At 60.8% G+C, this 17851-nt stretch overlaps 1 protein-coding gene across 3 annotated transcripts in view; it reads right to left on the reverse strand.

The window, feature by feature from the left end:
* Positions 1–17851, reverse strand: part of PEPD (peptidase D) — a 119154-nt gene that overhangs the window by 9846 nt on the left and 91457 nt on the right. For 2 of the 3 annotated variants that reach the window (XM_044760356.2, XM_044760355.2), the window contains 3 exons: positions 14292–14360; positions 12883–12960; positions 2620–2768 (listed from right to left, as the gene is read on the reverse strand). In XM_044760356.2, the coding sequence (XP_044616291.2) occupies positions 2620–2768; positions 12883–12960; positions 14292–14360 (296 nt within the window). The remainder of the gene's footprint in view (positions 1–2619; positions 2769–12882; positions 12961–14291; positions 14361–17851) is intronic. The other variant, XM_070498803.1, reaches the window with a different exon arrangement.

Raw genomic sequence — 17851 nt, forward strand, 5'->3', positions numbered from 1 at the left:
AGCCATGCAGTCTCAGCGGGAGTTTGTCTTGGCCCAGGAGCCGAACCCACAAACCAGGGGCATTTCCGCTAGGACAGGGCATGGGGCTGCCCTGGCCGCGGCCTCCTTGCTGCTATGGGGAGGCGACCTGCCCCCATCTGAGAGCAGCTCTGTGGGCCCAGGAGCCACCCTGTGGGGCCCGCACTGTGTGAGGCACTGAGGAGGCAGGCTCGGCCTGCGGCCACGATCTCCAAGAATGGGCGGTAGAGGTTGGGGGTACTGTGGGGCATCTGCTCCATCCCGCACACAAGGGAACCTCGAGGCCCCAGTGCAGGCCCAGCCTGTGTCCACTGTGTGCTGGCAGGACCACCCCACACAGTCTGCAAAGACGCTCAGCTGAGCCCGGTCCAGCTGGTCCCGAGGCCTTGTGGCTGCCCCAAGAGGGGCATGGCCAGGCAGCCCCATGGGACCAGGGTGACAGGGTGAATGCTGGGACGTGGGGCCCTCGGGACTTGCCTGTGGGCTTGGCCACCTTCTGGGCAGAACTGGGGTTGCTTTGTTGGCCGACTGATCTGGCCAGGACACCAGCTGAGAAGGTGCCACACACGCAGGCCCTGCCCAACCCCAGCAGGCTTTCCTGGGGGTGAGCGGCAGGTGGGTTGGCCAGGCCTTGAAGCCTGGAGCTCAGAGGTGAGCAAAGAGCCCCAGAGGACTCAGTGTCCTTCCGAAGCTCCGCCTGCTCAACATCCTGCCAACCTGCTCTCCTCAACCGCCGGCCACGCCTGGGCTCCCTCTGCCTGCCCCGTCGTCTCCAGGGTGGAGTGTGGCTCGGGTGCAAGCAGGCCCACTCCACCCTCTGAGAGACCTGCCATGGGGCGCAGCTACACAGGGGTCTGGGAGCTCACAGTGGGCTCTGGCCCCTCTCAGCCCTCCCTGGCAGCATGGCTCAGCTCTGACTGGCTCCACTGGGAAGTGGGGTGCTGGCCCCTTCCAGCCCAGGGCCTGGACCTCCTGGACATCTAATTCACTCCTGTCTGCACAGGTGAAGAGTCCACCAAAGGGAAAGGGGATGTGATCTGCTCAACCTCCACCATGACTGCAGTACAGGGCGGGGCGTAAGGCGGAGGGCCTCCTTGGGGCCGGGGGCCACAACCCACCCTCCAAGCCAGTGCTGTTCGCTCCCTCTGAAACACTCGTCATTTAGATGACCCATGCCCTCCAAAACTGAGCAAAACCTCCTCTTCCCGGTGGACGGAGGGCTTAAGGAGAGCAGGAGGCGGCGTGGCCGCCGCTGGAACAACTGCTGCACCAGGCGGGGTCTCACAGGACAGCGGGTGCAGTCCGGGCTCTAAAGGCCAAAAGGGATAAAGGCCCCTGGTGAGCACTCCCCTCCTCCCACACCCCCAGCCTGTGGTCTGGCTCCCTCCTTGCACCTCCCCATGGATTTACAAGCACCCATGAATCCACATTCTCACTGTCCCCTTTTCTTTTGCACAAAAGGGGGCCGCTGGCCGCCCCATCGTCACTGTTGTGTCTTTAGCAACATTCTGTCCTGGAGGTTTCCTGTAGTAACCTTCAAGGAGACTCCTGCTTTTTAAACAATTAGCACAAGACGCTGTCTTCTTCCACAGCCGATAAACCAGGCAGATCCAATCAACGCTGCCGCCCCATCAGGAGCTCCACTTCTGGGTTCTCCTTCCTTGTTTTCCTTTTGGGGCACATCTGAGTTCCCTGTCCTGGGACTCATTTGGTCACTAAGCTCTGTTCACGCTAGGCAAGGAGGGTGCGGGGCTGGAGCCTGGCGTGCCCCTCGCATCCCTTCATGGCTCCCTGGCCTCTGGTGGGGGCTCTCAGGGCTGGACAGGGGGCCATCCAGAAAGCCCTGCTCACAGTTCACCTCTGAAAGCGACAGCTGCTGAGGACCCCTGCAAAACAGCCCCTGGCTGGCAGCCACGGGTAACTTATCCCAATGACTCGCTGTGGGGCCACAGGGGCTGTGAGCCAAAGGCCGGGCTGCCAGGTCCTGGGCCCACAGGAGGCCACATCCTGGGGCTTTGAGAGTTCTGGGGCTCAGAACCCTTTCTCCTTTTTCTTTTTTCAAATCAAGACTCCATGGAGGATGCAAATCTGACTGCTGGTCTCCCTGATTTCAGTCTGCACTCCAAGTTCAGCCTTCAAGACATGTCACGCCAGGTCCTCAGACGACCCCAAAGCCTCTGGTCACCATTTCCCAAACCCAGGAGACACACTTGGCCCTGCCAAATGCAGCCGCAGTCACCGGCCCTGAACAAGAGGGTGCCCATGTGCAGAGCTCCCAGAGTGGACTCTGCTTCGGGACAGGGCAGGGGCCATGCTGACATCCCAGGGGCCAGTGTGGGCAGGGGGACATGCAGCTGCAGGAGGTCGGATGGGATGTGGGATGACCCTGGGCTGTGTTGCCCGATTCCCAGCTCTGTCCCTGCCTGGTGGTCAGCCCACCTCCCTAACAGTGACCCTGGGGACCGACACCATCAGGGCATTATGGGCCAGGCGAGTGAGGGAGGGATGGACGTGGGTTGAAGGGGGCAGCACCCACTTATCAGAGGTGCCCTGCCGCCCGGCACCCCACCAGGCGGTCCTCTCCGTGGGCCCCGCCCTCACCTGGCTTCATGGCGCTCATGACAGCACGGCAGCTGCGCAGCACCGCCTCGTAGATGGCCTTCTGGTCTGCGGTGAACTTGCCATTGGCGGGAAAGGAGCAGGTGATGTCAGAAGAGAAGCAGTAATACTCACCGCCCATGTCGAACAGGCTGCAGGGAGAGGAGGACCTGAGGCGGGGGGCAGAAGGGGCAGGAGGGGACACAGCCCCATGCCTCCCTCCCACTCACGGGCAGCCTGCTTGGCCCTGGACACTGCAGGGGGCTGAGCCCAAGCCCCCTTGCATCGCGACCAGAGCAGGGAGCACTTTGGGACCCTCCCACCCAGTGTCTCCTCATGGCGCTCGAGCAGCAAAGGAACCTCAGGCTATCCCAGGTGACCTCTGACCCCAGAGCAGTGAAGGCTAGGGGAAGTGGGGCTGACCCTGCACACAGCCCCTGCCCTCTGCGGCCTCCACGTGCCCGGCTGTGGGGACTCACTGAGAGGAGGGAGGGGCGGCAATGTCCCCAGGCCCCCATCCGCCCCCCGCATGTGTGTGAGCACTCTGACCCATCAGGGCCGCCTTGCACCCAGCACAGGGAATGGCTGCAGCCCGTGAGGTAATGCTCATGGGAGCCACACAGGGGCCCTGGGATGGACACACCCGCCAGACAGGGAAAGGGGACTGAGCCACACCACCTGCCCCTCGCAGGCCCCAGTGTTAGAGCGAAACCCAGTTGATGGCTCTGCTTCAGCTCTGGGGGCCCCTCGGCCACAGGAAAGCGTCCCTCTCCCTTGCCCTGCTGGGGTGAGACAGCCATGCTCTGCCAGGCCCTGAGGGCAGGGCAGAGGACAGCCTCATGTCCAGTGGGGCTCTCCTGGGGCCTAGCCAACTGCAAACCCCTTCGGGGGCCGCCGGGTGCCCCTACAGCCCCAGGTGGCAGAGCAGGGACCAGCAGGCACAGACAGAGAGAATGGAGAGTGGGGTGACAGAAGAGGCCCGAGCTGGGAGCCATGAGCCTGCAGAGGCAGGATGGTGCTGGGACAGACGGGCAGGCCTGCTGGGTCAGGAGCCCTGCTGAGCCTGCCCTCTGGACACCCAGTGACCGGGCCCCAGGGCAGCGGGGCAGGATGGAGTGGGTGAGCTATGCTCCCAGGCCCCTGCTGCTTCACGGTGGACCCAGGGCCCTGGCTGACCAAGGGCAGGAAAGGGAGGGCCCTGTGCACCCTCAGCAGTGGGATGGGACTGGATATGTGAGGGACTGCTGGTTCCCACTCGGTCACCCATGCCAACAGGGGACCGAACGAGAAGAGCGGGGCGCACACACTAAGCGCCTCGCCATCCTATCCCACCCAAGCACCCTAGCAGGCTGCTTGCCAGCAGGTACAGAGCAGGGATCTCCGCAGACCCTAGGCCCTTCACAGGGTCATGGCCAAGTCATGGCGGTGATGGTGACAAAACTGACTAAGGGATATGGGTCCAGCCCCCAGGATCCTGTGGCGTCTTCAGGGCCCGGGGACCACAGGGCAACGGGGAAGGAGGAGGAGACGGGGGCTGCCTTCTGATTGGCTGCCGTCCAGCTCTGCTCACTGCCTGGCTTCACCCTCAGCTCCCCGTGGGGGGCAGTCTATAGCCGCACATGCTGGCAAATCTGAGCCGAGGAAGCCACGCCTTTCACCACAAGGGCCTCTCATTCAAATCCAAACCCTAATGGTAAACACAGCTGCTCAACAAATATTCCAGAAGCTGCCTGTGCGCCTGCCTTTGGGGGCCCCCATCCCGCATGACAGAGTGGGGGACCCTGGCCCTACGAGTGGAACAAGGAGTCAGGCCACGTAGCCTGACCAGAGCACCAGCTACTCCACAGAAACAGAGTTTTAAAGGAAGAACTTGAATGCTCAGGATGGCTGGACGCCTTGCTGGAATCCAAAGTCCCCGGCCGGGCACTTTGTAATCTCTTGTCTTTTTCCGATTGCAAAACACCATAAACAGAGTCGACAGTGCAGAAGGCCCCAGATAACACCTCAGGTGACTCTCAGGGGCGGGGAAGAGCCCCACCAGCAGGGCAGGGGAACTTCACTTTGGGTCAAAGTCACACACTCTGGGGGACCCTGTCTGAGGCGGGCTGATGGGGGGGCTGGGCCTCACTTGAGGTGACCCGCCCAAGCCCTGCGCGGGAGCCGGGAGGACGAAACAGAGAGGCCCGAGCAGGCACACCCAGGCGTCTGCTCCCAGGGCCTCCAGGTGCGACGTGATGTCTGGGCAACAGCTGTCTGTAGGTTTACCCCTGCCCAGAGCACGGCCCCCAGGGCTGGCCAGGAGGCTGGGGCACATCTTAGCCCGAAACTGTGGGGAAACCAAGGCTCTCAACGCTGGTCCAGCAAAGCCCTGAGTCAGGGGATCAGCAGCTCAGACCCGGCTAGATCTAGCACTCGGCCTCCAGGGCCTCATTTTTCCACCCTTAGAACGGAGACGCCACCCCTGGTGCAGGTCAGTGTCCTCTTAGGGCCCGCAGTCGTGGGCAGCAGAGCTGCATGGTGCCTCGGCCCAGTTCACCAGGGGAGCCGAGCTTTCCATCTGGGCTCCTCAGAGGCGACAGAGGAAAAAGGCTTGTGGTTTGTTGATTTAGAACATCCAGGAATGGCCTGAGCAGACAGGACAGAGCCAGGAGCGTGGGGGACAGAGATTCCTGGGGCCACCACATCAGAAGGCGAGCTGCAGCAGCCCTGGGCAGGAAGATCTACGGGACTCTGCTGATCTCAAAGAAAAACAGAAATTGCACTATTTAAAAAACCAGGAAGCCCACAAGAACACACGCAACGCTGGAGCCCTCTGGAGCAGCGAAAACAAGACGCTTCCCCCGGCAGACGAGACGCCTGACCGAGTTCTCCAAACTCTCCTCAAAAACACGCAAAGAACGTGGGGTGGTGGGTGCCTGGAGCTCCTTGGCCGGCCTGGCTTTATCGCTCAGATTCCAGAAGACTTCAGCTGTACTTTTTGTTTCAAAGTCATCCGCTTTCTGGAGAAGGAAGTGGACCCCAGCCGGCCAGCTCCATCCTGCCCGGCGACGCTCGGGCACGGGGCTGACAGCTATTTTTGTGTTCTCAGTTCCCTATCTTTCTGCTCTTTTGTTTTTTTTTTTAAATCCCCCTCAGAGTTCCTACATGCATCAGTGATTCAGATTCAAGCGATTCTGGAATCCAGGGACGGAAGCCATCCGTTTTATTAATCACCTCCCTCCAACTCCTCTGTGTCCACTTCATCTCTGAACGCAAACTGACAATGGAGCACTCAGTCATGCTTTGGCTCTGCCGAGAATGCAGGGTCCCTCCTCCCCGGCTGCCTGGGGACACCACCAGGGACCTTGCCATCTTTGGCCGGGAGAATGCGTGTGATAATGTAAGACATCTGGGGAGATCCTACACATCTCCAAGCAACATGCTGGCGTCTCGTTCCTCACATGTGTTCCTCTGGTTCTATTCCTGGCTGGGATGAGAGGTTCTGTCTTCCGCTGGCTCCTCACGGGCAGCCTCATGCCCGGGCTACCTGCCACGACTGGCCCGCCCAGACCCTCCTCAGGCCCCCCTCAACTCCCTGGGCCCCACTGCAGGGACCAGCCAGCCCACAGGCGGAAGGCCTACGAGATGGTTGGGCCAGTGATACAAGGCTGGGGAAGAGCGTTGAGGACACGCTCCAGCATTCAGTTGGTAGCTTCATGTTAATCTCCTGAGCTGTGGCCTGGCTCTCAGCTACCTCTCATCCAACCCTGACACTGTACATGCCCATGTGTGTGCACACGCACAGGCCTCTGCACGAGAGCAGGAACATTTCAGACCCCAACCTGCTGCCGCCCAGTCTGCACCCCAGGCCAGGCTGGGGATCTCTGAGCAGCAGGAAACTCCCGCTTCCCTGCAGACCTCAGTGCGAGGCAGAGCGGAAGGCACACCAGTCCCCTGCCTGTTCCTGTGCCGCAGCGGGCAGCCCCTCCAGACGAGGCACACGGGCTGCCCACCTGCTCCCACCAGACCTGGGGAGCGCCAAGCCCCAGAAGCGAGCAGCAGGGCAAAGGCCACCACTCGGAACCTGGAGGCGCCCTCAGCGCCCCAGGCTGACTCAACAAGCAGACCTCTCCCCGCTGCCTTCTGGACAACCCTGCTCCCCAGCCCAGCCCCACAGCCAGCAAGCCCTGGAGCACATGGTGACAAGAGCTGAGGCCTCCTACGTGTCTGGAAAGAACCGTCGTCACCATTCTATGGATGACGTGTAGAGAAGCAGAGCACCAGTGTGGGCCCAAGTCCCCAGGAAGGACACTACACAGTACCTGGCCTGATGCGTGGTAGGACACGGCCGCTGCCCACCCTAAGGGTTGCCGCCACCACAGCACAGGGGGGCAAGGGCCGGGCGTCAGGGCCACCGCCTCCGCAGGGAGGGAGTGAGTCGGCGTCACGCGCACAGCACATGCTTCATTTCACTTGTTTGGTAAGCAGTGAGTGTCCCATGATGTCTGCGAGCACCCGGGCTGTCTGGACCGGTGCTTTTCAAACTGTGGGCTGTGAAGCCAACTGAGTGGGTGCGAGTGAGAGGCATGAATTAAACAGCATGGCCAGAAAGCACGTGGGAACGGTGTCTGGTCACAATCAGGTGTATCTGCACGCACGATACTGTGTTGGGGTGTGGAAGGTGCTTCTGACTGGATGGAACGGTGACGGCCATGGCCACTGGTTCAGACAGATGGCTGGCCAGGGCCTGTGCCCTCCTGAGAGTGTTCTTTTGCCCTGAAGACTGGGCATGTCCTTAAGACCATCAGGGCCTCAGGACGGCTGGCTGGTGACAACCGAGTGTTCCTCCGAGGAAACAGCAAGGGGAAGGGGTCTGGGCTGGCCTGGCATTAGGAAGTAGGCCCTGGAGATGACACCAGTTCTCCAAAGCTGACTGAGACATCAGGCACCAGGATGCGTGGGGTGTGAGGTCCCTGCCACAGCCCCTGTGCCAGCTGGGAAGAGCCCCGTACTCGCTCTCTGTGAGGCTGCAGTCTGCAGACGCCAGGCAAACACAAGACCCAGCAGCTGCCAGGGGCGGCAGAATCATCCCATCCCGGCTTGTGGGATGCCAAGGGGGCTGCAGGGGCCCCAGGTGACCAGCTAGCACCTTGCAGCCCGCAGGGGTGCAGGCAGGATGCCTATGATGGAGACGCAGGCTGCTGTCCAGGGCATGATGGCTCAGGACGGAGCGGGTGAGGAGGGGGCGCCCTTCCCAAGCATTTTAAACTAATGTCTGGTCCACATCAAACCTGCAGAGTTAACAGGCAAGTAACCCGAGAGAGGGCAGGACGGAGGCGGCTGGTAAAGGTGCTGGGGGCAGGAGGAAGGTGGCCAGTTGGGAACAGAGCCTGCCTTGGCCACAAGCCCTCACGGGACTGTCTCCTCACCTGTGGGCGGACAGGGCGGGGCAGCTCGGGGGCAGCCGTGTGGCAAAGGACTCTGATGCCTCTTGGCTCGGAGATGTGACAAACAGCAGGAGCGGCAGCCACAGCGCCACTGCCTTCCAGGGCTCCCCGGGAGGCCTTATTTCTCTGGGCAAAGAGAAGTCAGGCTTTGGCCAGCTGTGCCCCTACCTCTGCCGGTCAGCAGGGCAAGGCCTTTGAGAGTATGGCTTCAGGCAGACCAACATCAGGGAAAGGAGACAGAAGGGGTCCTGTCCCACGACACGCAAGAAGGGGGAGATGACACTGGCTGGCTGCTGAGCAAGGGGCTGGGACAGGCCTCTCCCTGCTGTCCAGGCTGGCGGCCCTCCCATGCCCAGAGGACCACCGCCCATGGGGAAGAGGCCAGGCACACGTCCTGAGACAACGCTGCCCTCTTCTGGCCAGAGCTGGGAGGTCCAGCTTGTCACCAACCAGCCACATCCTGCCTGCAGTTGGGCAATCCAGGCCTGGGCATCCTTAGACCGGTGTTCTAGAAGGTTCTGAGAGGGGCCACAGGGCACCCTACCCTGGGAAACACCCTCCATGCCACTTGATCTGATGCGGGGGAGAGGGAGGCGGCGGCAGGTGAGGAGGGGTATCCCAGTTGTTTTCCCAATCGGAGCCCACTGGAGGCACACCCTGGACCCTCCCAGCCCTGCCACAGGGGTGAGCCTGCCCTGCGTGCCCAGGAGAGGCAAGGAGCGCTACAAGGCTGGCCTCAGATCCTGGAGTCCAGCGCAAGAATGGGCCCGACTCCAGGGGCCCAGCTTCCCAAGGGATTTAAACCTGGATGACGGTGCTCCCCGCTGGCCCCCACTGCCTCCACCCCTCGTGTGGACTCTGTTCCAAAGCCCAGGCTGGTCATGGGAGGGGAGGGCTCTCTGGGAGGACGACCAGGGCGGGGTCCCAGCCACATCTGGGCTCACACCCACGTGGTGGGGGCTGGTTTGCTGGGAGGGGTCTTGTGGGGCTCCCACCTTGGACGGGCACCCAACAACTTCAGAAATCACCCCTTGGGTGAGCACGCGAAGAGCACTAATTAGCAAGGGCACCACACTTTCGCAACCCTGTTTTAGAAGGTCTGCCTGCTTGCCTTAAAAATGAAAACAAAAAGCAACGAACGGCTTCTCTAGGGCACTGACCTGGTGATGCGGTTCACGGGAACCCCAAGGGACACAGTGGGAAAGGGCTCTGAGGGCCAACAGCAAAGCCCCCGGGGCCCCACCGGAGACCTGGGGGCTCTGAACCAGCCGACGGGAGGGGCCCAGGGATCTGAAGCCACACCAAAGTCTGGTTCTTCACCCTGGGACCCACGAAGGGCAAGCGGGGCAGCATCTAGCCTGAGAGAAACCGGAAGGGGCCGGAGTAGCAGGCGTGGTGTGAGGAGTGGTCCTCGAAAGGCTGTTCTCAGCTCCCAGGGGACATGTCTGATGTGGAGGAAAAACCAGCCATCTAACTGACGGGCCCCAGTGACAGGGCGATGACCGAGGCTGAGAGTGGCCACAGCCCAGCTCCTGGAAACTCCTGGTATTGAAGGACAGAGGCATGGAGGTGGGCCTGGCCAGTCTCACACTCCACCTGGCACACACCTAGACGACAGTTTTGGGGCTGAAAACACAGAACAGGCAGGCCACATGACTCGAGAGCCCTCTGTGAATAAACTAGGCCTGGCTGTCGTTCTGCTGGTGGCTCCCACCTCTAGTCTGTCATAGAACCAGCTGCCGGAAGGTGAGCCTCAGGCCCTGGAGCACAGGTCAGTGAGGTCCTGCCTGCAGGCTCTGGGGATGGCCACCACACTGCAGCTCTCCCCCACCGAGGGCCATGCTATGCCAGGCTCCATGCTCTAGCACGTGGTCCTCACTATCTCTGAATCCTCCCCGAGTGAGGGGCTGTACTACCCCCGGTGACTGACACAGAGAGGGAGGCTCAGAAGTGGGCACTCAGTTGGGGCGGGGGGCAGGGACTTGAACTGGGGACTCTGCACTCATCACACAGCCCCACTCCTCTGAGGCTCCCCAGTGTCGGGGCACGTCTGGGACCGCGGGGAGAAGGATGGAAAGGACGCCCACTCCCCACCGTCTCCAGTACTGACTGCCCTGGACCAGCTCTGGCCCCCAGACAGCCCCATCACTACACGTGAAAATACCTCTGGGGAAATTTCAGCTGGCATCAAGGGACGGACTCAGAGTGCATCACGCCAAGGGGGCCTGGGAACCACTGCTCTGGGACATACTCAGCTTCAGGAAAAACTCTGCACTGTGCTCCTATTTTGGTTTCATACCTTATAATAAAGTATCGTGGCTTTTATGTTGGGATAACAGAGTGATTTATTATTTACCAAACCCAGTGGGCGCTTGGCAGATCAACTTCAATAAAACAATGGATTATAAACGCCGCCAGCAACCCGGCAGTAGCACTAATCAACAAAACGTGTTGCTCTAAATACTGCATAATAAATTGACTATAACAAACTCACAATGATTCTACTGGTGACATCTCAAAGTTAGCACTGGAAAAACAAAACCACCCATTTGGGCTTGGTATTAACATCCGTGGGACTCCCTGGATCACTGTCTCTAAAGCTGCACCTGGAGACACATGCGTCACATGCTGCCCAGGAGGCCGAGGCCACAGTAGCCAGGCATGCGGGGGCCTGAAGGACACTGTGCCCTGGTCAGTCACACCCACCCATAGGGGCCACACCAGGAACACAGAGGGTGAGGACCCTCTTTGGGGCAGATAAAGAGGGGAGTGGAGCAGCTGCCACTTCCTCCGGGGTGGGCCGAGCTCATGGAGGAGAAACACTCATGGCCACATGGCCCTGGTGGCAGGGCCCTCTAACTGGCTAGAGCTGCCACTGGACAGCTGGGATCCGCTCGTGTGGCTGGGTCTGTGCCTCTGCCCGGGAACTGGGTTCCCACATCCTGTCCTCCCAGCCCATCCTGAAAGGGCCAGAGTTAAAGGGATTAGGAGGGGTTACAGGGGTCTAGAGTCCCTGAAGAGGCCAGTTGGACTCTCCTTGGGGCCACCAGCGGCTCAGCCATGGCCCAGAAGGCGGGCCCTCCCATCTCTTTCCTTAGTCTCCAGCTGAGCCAAGTCTGTGCCAGCCAACTTGGTGCCAGACCCCGCAGCTCTGCATCTGGACCTGGTACCCTTCTGGGTCTCAGGGACCTCACCTGCACACGGTGAGGGGGATGAGGCTCCCACCTCGTGGGGTCAGGGGGAGAAGATCTACGTAAACAGACTGCCCTGGTGCCAGGCACAGGGGAGCATTCCGTCAAGGCTGCTGCACGTTCCTGGCCCTCAGGCCAGGAAGGATGTTAGACACTTGGGAGGGTGCAGTAAGCGGCAGTGCTACTGGCCCGCCTCTATGGCCACTTTGGGCGTCCCCCTCTGAACATTCCCATCCCTGCCCAGGCCCCCGGAGATAGGGCACATCGCTCCAGCACTTGTGTCCCCACCGTGTCCCTTCTGCCACTCTGTGCAGTCCTGAGAGGCATGTGCTATCTCCACTCACAGATGAGTAAACTGAGGCCCAGAGAGGGAACTAAGTGGCTTGGTTTGCTCCCAGAAGGCTGGGCTGTGCTCTCGCCAGCTACTAACCCTGGGTGAGGGGGGAGACTGCGGCCAGTCCCATGCCTGGTGTGCCCTGTGGCAGGGGACTCTGTGATTGCGTGGGTTTCCAAAAACACTTGGCAGTGACAGCTCAGCACACAGCATCATCTCTTGATTCACATCCCGATGGCTGTGGGCTAGGGACCCCTGGGCACAGGCACCCCTCACGTCCTGCTGCAGGGCTGGGTTACCGGGCAAGGCCAGGTCCTGGTATGGCAGGCATTACCGACACTCCAGGATGGGGCCTGAGCCCAGCGAGGCACATGGGCAGCCTGGAAAGAAGCTGACACTGCCCAGAAGCAGGTAGGGAGCCTTGCCCAGGTGCCCCAGCAACAGGAGGGAAAGGCATCAAGAACCAGGGGGACAGTGAGCATGCCACCCCCTCGCCCCTCGGCTGTGGGTTCATGACCACAGCAGATGTTTGGAGGCTAAGCCAGGGCGGCCCAGTGGGGTTCCGGGTGGCTCTCGGCAGCCCTGCGGGAGCCTGGACTGGCCCTGTCTGACGTCTGGGTAGTGGAGAGAACAGGCAAGCGGGGGGCCGGCCCAGGTCAGTGACACCCACAGTTCCCTCCCAAGGCCTGGAGCGGCAAGGCAGGGCCTATGCCCAGTGGGAGCCCTATGCACCAGGGCTCCAGGAGCAGGACCTGTGATTCTGCCAACAAAGGAGTCTGTTGGAGGGCTGGAGGCCGTGGATCTTGACCACGTCTGCTTCGCCATGGCTCCCCGAGGAGCTGGGAGCCCGTGAAATGGTGCTCAGAAAGCCCTGCAAACAGCCTCGTGGCTGAAGCACTCCCTCAGCCCTCCTGAACCGATGGTCGCTTATGTCAAGGTGTCCTGTGGCTAAGGCCAGCGGCTCTCAGAGGCTGGGGTGCCCGCCCCTGCCCTGAGACAGAGGGCTGAGTGTGGCGGGTGCTGGGTGCAGAGGACAGCTGGGCAGGGGCTGGGGACAGCTGAGGCCCTCCTCAGAAAGCCTACTGTCCCACGGCCCCACAGGCAGCTGCCTCAAGCCCACAGCCCGGGGTCCCCGCCCCATCTCAGTGCTTCCACAGCCCGGGCGAGGCGGCACTAGGCAGGCCGGCAGCCGAGGCAGAGTTGTCTGGGCCAGAGCGGGCCGGGCTGCCCTGGGTCAGCCCTCCCAGAGTGGGCGGTCAGTCCTGCTTGAGGCCGAGTCCCCTGCCCCTCGCTGCTCACTCCCAGCCTCACTCACCACATGTCTCCGTCCTGGATGGTCCGGTCATTGGGGGCCCCAGCATGTCCATAGTGCAGCACAGCCGAGTTCTCCCCACTGCAAAGGTCAGGGGTCAACAGCTCACATCACCAGCAGTGCCCTCCCCACGGCAAGACCGCTGCCTGCCACCAAGGCCCAGGGGCAGCTGCACAGGCCTGCAGTGGAGGTGGGGCAGGCAGCCCGGTGGCCCTAGCACCTGCTCAGCTTACAGGGGCACTGCCCACTGCTTCTCCAGCTCAGGCTGCTCAAGCCGGTGCCCTCGCGGCCAGGGATACAGGCCTGATGTGGGCAGGACAGGTAAAGAACAGAAATAGGAAGCGGGGCAGTCAGGGGACGCCCTCCTTTTCTGGTGGCTAAACAGGGCGGGGAGGCCCCTGGGAAGGCCTGGGCGGTGTCAGGGGTGCCATGAAGGCCTGCGGGGCGGGAGACAGGCGCGAGCAGCTCCTCTGCTCGAGCGAGCTTCCCTAGTGAGCGCAGCCTTTAAGAAAAAAAAGGACTTTTAAGTCTGTCCAAAGGAAAAAAAAACAAAAAACCCCACCTGGGTGTAATATTTATGGCCCCGTTCGGGAGTCTCAGGAATCATAAAAGTAGAAATAATGATTTTTCTCTCTATCCACCAGAGAAGAACATTTCCAAGGACTGAGATGTTCACATGTATTATTCATGTGCTAAGGACGTGCACATCAGCACTGATGCTGTCACCGTCCTGGCTGAGCAGAGGCCAGAGCCTCTGCCCCAAGGGGCACAGTGTGGGGACACGGGCTGGGGTGAGCCCAGGGGATGGGGGGCCAGGACGTGCTCCTCAAAAACACACATATAATGGCACACGCAGCCACAGAGACGGGCACAGAGCTGTGCAAACCCCAGAGACCACAGCAGTGCACACTTACAGCCACAAGCTGCACCGATATTCATGGATGTTCCCCGCACAGCCACAGCCACAGCACCACCCACACGCCCACACACGGACACACACCCACATACAGACACACAGCCATGGCCTCCTGCACTGACACAGCTCCTTCCACTCCCGCTACACACAGACACTGTCACAGCCTGAGGTCACAGCCTGGTCCCGACTGGGTGTGTGCCTGAGTGGAAGGGGTGAGGAAGGCCAACAGTGGCTGGAGAAGCAGCCACCTGGAGACAGGAAGGGAGGCAGGGCCGTGGCGGGCTGGCTCCCTCCTTCGCCCAGCACAGCCTGGGGCAGGCTGCAGTGACCTCAGCTCCTGGAGCTTAGGAGGGAAGACGGACTTCCAGGCTCAGGGGGGCACTAGTGTGGGTGGGGAGAGAGCAGCTTCATCTAAGTTGGGGGACGGGGGGGGTCCCTCACCTTCCCCTAACCTTCTCCCACGATCATCCCCGCGTGGCCCAGGATGCTCACTTACCTGCCGCAGATGCAGGTGTAGGAGCTGTGGCGCATGCCGCCCCGGGAGTAGCAGTAGTGCTCGAAGAGACTGCAGGGGACGAAGACGCATCAGGGAGGGCTCACTGGAGCCCACACGCCCCCAGCCCCCGTGTAAAGCCTCAGCCCAGGCCTTGTCGGAGGCATCTGCAGGAAGGCCTGGGCAAACCAGCGTGGGTCTATGAGACTTGTAGCCTGGAGCCCAGGTCAGCCACAGGCCACAGAAGCACAGAGGTCAGTGTGGAGAGGGAGCAAGGCTGAAGAGCTCGCCACCTCCCATGCTGTGGTGCTGCCCAGGCTCCCAGGCCCATCTGGAGGACAGCCCTGGCCCTGTGGGAAGACCGGCTGGGGCAGGGACCACAGTTTCTGCAGGGCTGGAGGGAGTGTCTCCCTGTGACTCCCATGTCCAGTGGCCACAACATACCCCACTGGGAGAGGCTGGACACACAGCCAGGGAGGAACACAAGAGCTCTCCTGGCCCCTGCACTGGACACACCCGGGGTCCTGGGCCTGATCCCGGGGAGGAGCACAGGGAAAAGAGAGCAGGAGCCACTGGGCACTGGCCCGGAGGACGAGGACAAGGGGCCGGCCCTTGAGCAGTCAGAGCAGGTGGATCCCTGCCCTGCCCACCTGCCACCAGGGCGGGGGACCAAGCACAGGGCTGTGCCGCTGTCCCTGTCCTCAGAACACCAAGGCCGCTGTGGGCGTGCTAAGTGGTGATCGAGCCCTGGACGTTCTAGGCCTGTTTTAGAGAACGTCCGTGGAGGAGTCGAATCTTCCAGGCACTGTAAACACAAATCACATATAATTGTTACGACTGGCTATGAAGTTGTCGTTACTCAGGAACGGTTCTGCCATATTCAGCTGGCTTCCAGACTTGCCTTACAAACCTCACAGGATAACTGGGCATCTGCGGGTGAACTACTTCCTCAACATAAAGCATTTCAGGACCTGCCAGGGATGGGAGAGCCTTGCATGCCCTTCCTCAGCTGACTGTATTCATGGCAGGAGCACTTGAAGCTGCCATCATTTTCCATCCCAGTCCCAGAGGCCATGGGGACGGCAGACCAAGGCACGGCGGGAGGGTGCCATGGCCCCCTGTGCCAAGCGCTGGCAGGCAGCCTCTGAGAACGGCTCTGCACACTTTTGCCCTCTGCCCAGACCCCAGGGCCTGACACCGGGACTCCGCATGGCGAGCCACGGGGAGGGGAAGATGCCCACGTGCCAAGGAGCCGAGTACTCCCTGAGCTTGGGAGACACAGCCTGGCCAGACAGAAGCTGGCCTCAGGGAGCAGCAGAGGGGATGTGGACGGTGGGCCTCTGCTGGGACAGGGCACAGGCAGACGGCGGCAGGCATACTGGGAATGGCCAGGTTCAGAAAGGACGGCAGAGGGACGGCCATACCATCTGTGTGAGCGGATGAACAAACGAGAACCTTCTACAGTAGCCTAGGAAGCAGCGTGGGTGGCGCCCCTTAGCCAGTCTTGGCACCAGGCCCTTCCCCATGTGTGGGTCTGCTCAGAAGAAAGCGCCTGCACTGTGCGCCCCGGCCTTGTTTAAGTAAAAGGCACAGCTTACAGCAGCACCAAACTAGGGAACGGCGGATCTTGCTGTCACCTGCAAACTGCGGCCCGGCCCTGGGTGGTCTGTGCCGGCCATGTGGACAACGCCCCATGCATGGGGGGGGGAAGGTTAGAAAGAGGAGGGGAAAAACACATGCTGAAAACCCCTTGCTTAGAAGGCTCTGAAGTTCTTCCAGTGGGATTTCAGCACCTAATTTTGTTCTAAATTAACTTTTCTGATGTGACGTGAGGACAAACTGATGCTTTGGTGGCACTAACAGGTGGATGCAAGGGGACCCTGGTTTTTTGCTCACACGCCTCCGGGGACCCGCCCTCTGGGACTTCGGGCCTGGGCTGTGGACACAGACACCCAAGTTCTGGGGCAAGTGCAGCAGCCCAGGGGGCCAGGGAAAGACCCAAGTCTGACATGTTCTGACTTTCAAGGGGTCGGGGATGAGGAGTCGGGGCACCGAACGGGTGCCACATGCTTGACGTGAGGCTCCGTGACAGCCTGGTGGTCAGAGCTCGCAAGCTCGGGCCGCAAGGGCGGACCGCAGCAGCAGAGCCACCTGGTTCCCACGGGACGGCTCACAGACATCTCACATGGTGGCAAAAGAAGCGCTTAATAAAGACTCCTCTAGACCTTTGCGAAAACAGGGCGCAGTGAGCCAGGCGGGGGGCCAGCTGACTCTAACCCAGGGGCCTAGCGACTGACCAACACAGCGTGTGGCCAGACTCGGCCGTAAGCTACCCATCGGCCCCTCTGGAGCCACGACGAGATGACAGCAGAGGATGCAGCCAGAAACCTTCCCACCTCCACCACTCAGGGCAGAGCTCACACGACGGGAAGGAAAGTGAGGCCAGAAAGAAAAGGGAGCTGTCAGTCTCGGGGACCTGGAGGCCTCGGCTTTCACTGCCATGTGGGGACAGCAACGAGGCCTCAGGCACATGAGAAGCAGGGCACTTGAACTGAGGCCCCGCCCCCAAGCACAGCTGGGGCCTGGGCAGGGAAGCGCCCTCAGCAGAAGGGAACGCAGAGAAAACCCAGCAGCACCAAAGGAGGCAGTCGGGAAGCTTGCCTGGGCTCTGGGAAAAAATAAACATTCCCTCAGAATTCACAGCACGGGTCTGTCCTCCACAGCGTTCAGGCTTGGCTGTGAACTACCTGGATGGTTCAGAAACCTCCAAGCCAGGAGACTAACAAAAAACCTGGTCCCTGACTGGTGACACCTGGAACACGGGCAGGAGCAGACAGAAACCAAACTGGGCGGCCACACCCTGAACCCAGGCCAGCCAGGATCTGTGCACACACACATATAGGCACACATATAAGCACATATATGTACCCATATGTACATGCGCACATACATAAACGCAACCCCACACACTGAAGATGAAGTCACAATCCAAAAAGAGACCACAAGAGTTATCAGACACAGCAAGCAGCAGGCTGAGGCCCCCCAGGACTTCTGATAACAGAATCATCAGATAGAGACATTGGTACCTAAAGTACAGTATGAAAACAGAACAGGCAGATTTTACAAAGAACCAAAACAAAACTTTCAGAAACAATGGTCTATCCATGAGAGGACAGCAGACAAGAAGACAGGCAGCAGGGTCAGTGGCCCCAGCGGCCACCTCTGCCTGATCTCTCAGTCAATCTGTGACTCCCACATGCTGCACAAGTGTCCTGCTGGGTCTCGCCCTGCTCCCTCCTTCTCGCCTGGGTGGAGGATGGGGTGGGCAGTGCCCTGACAAGGCATGTGGCCAGCCCCATCACCTCCCCGAGTACAGAGAGGCTTCCTGATGAGCAGTGGGAAGGGCAGGGGTCTGCCCGCATCCCTCCACCAGCCTCACAGACACCCTGCCGCCCCCAGTCCCTGACACTCTCCCCGCACAGCCATTCCTCTGACACCGTCACCTATACATTTCTCCCAGGCAGACACAGGAAGAGAATGCTCTGCATTCAGGCGTAACGAGA

This window comes from Equus asinus, chromosome 26, assembly GCF_041296235.1.
Source record: "Equus asinus isolate D_3611 breed Donkey chromosome 26, EquAss-T2T_v2, whole genome shotgun sequence".
Lineage (NCBI taxonomy): Eukaryota > Metazoa > Chordata > Mammalia > Perissodactyla > Equidae > Equus > Equus asinus.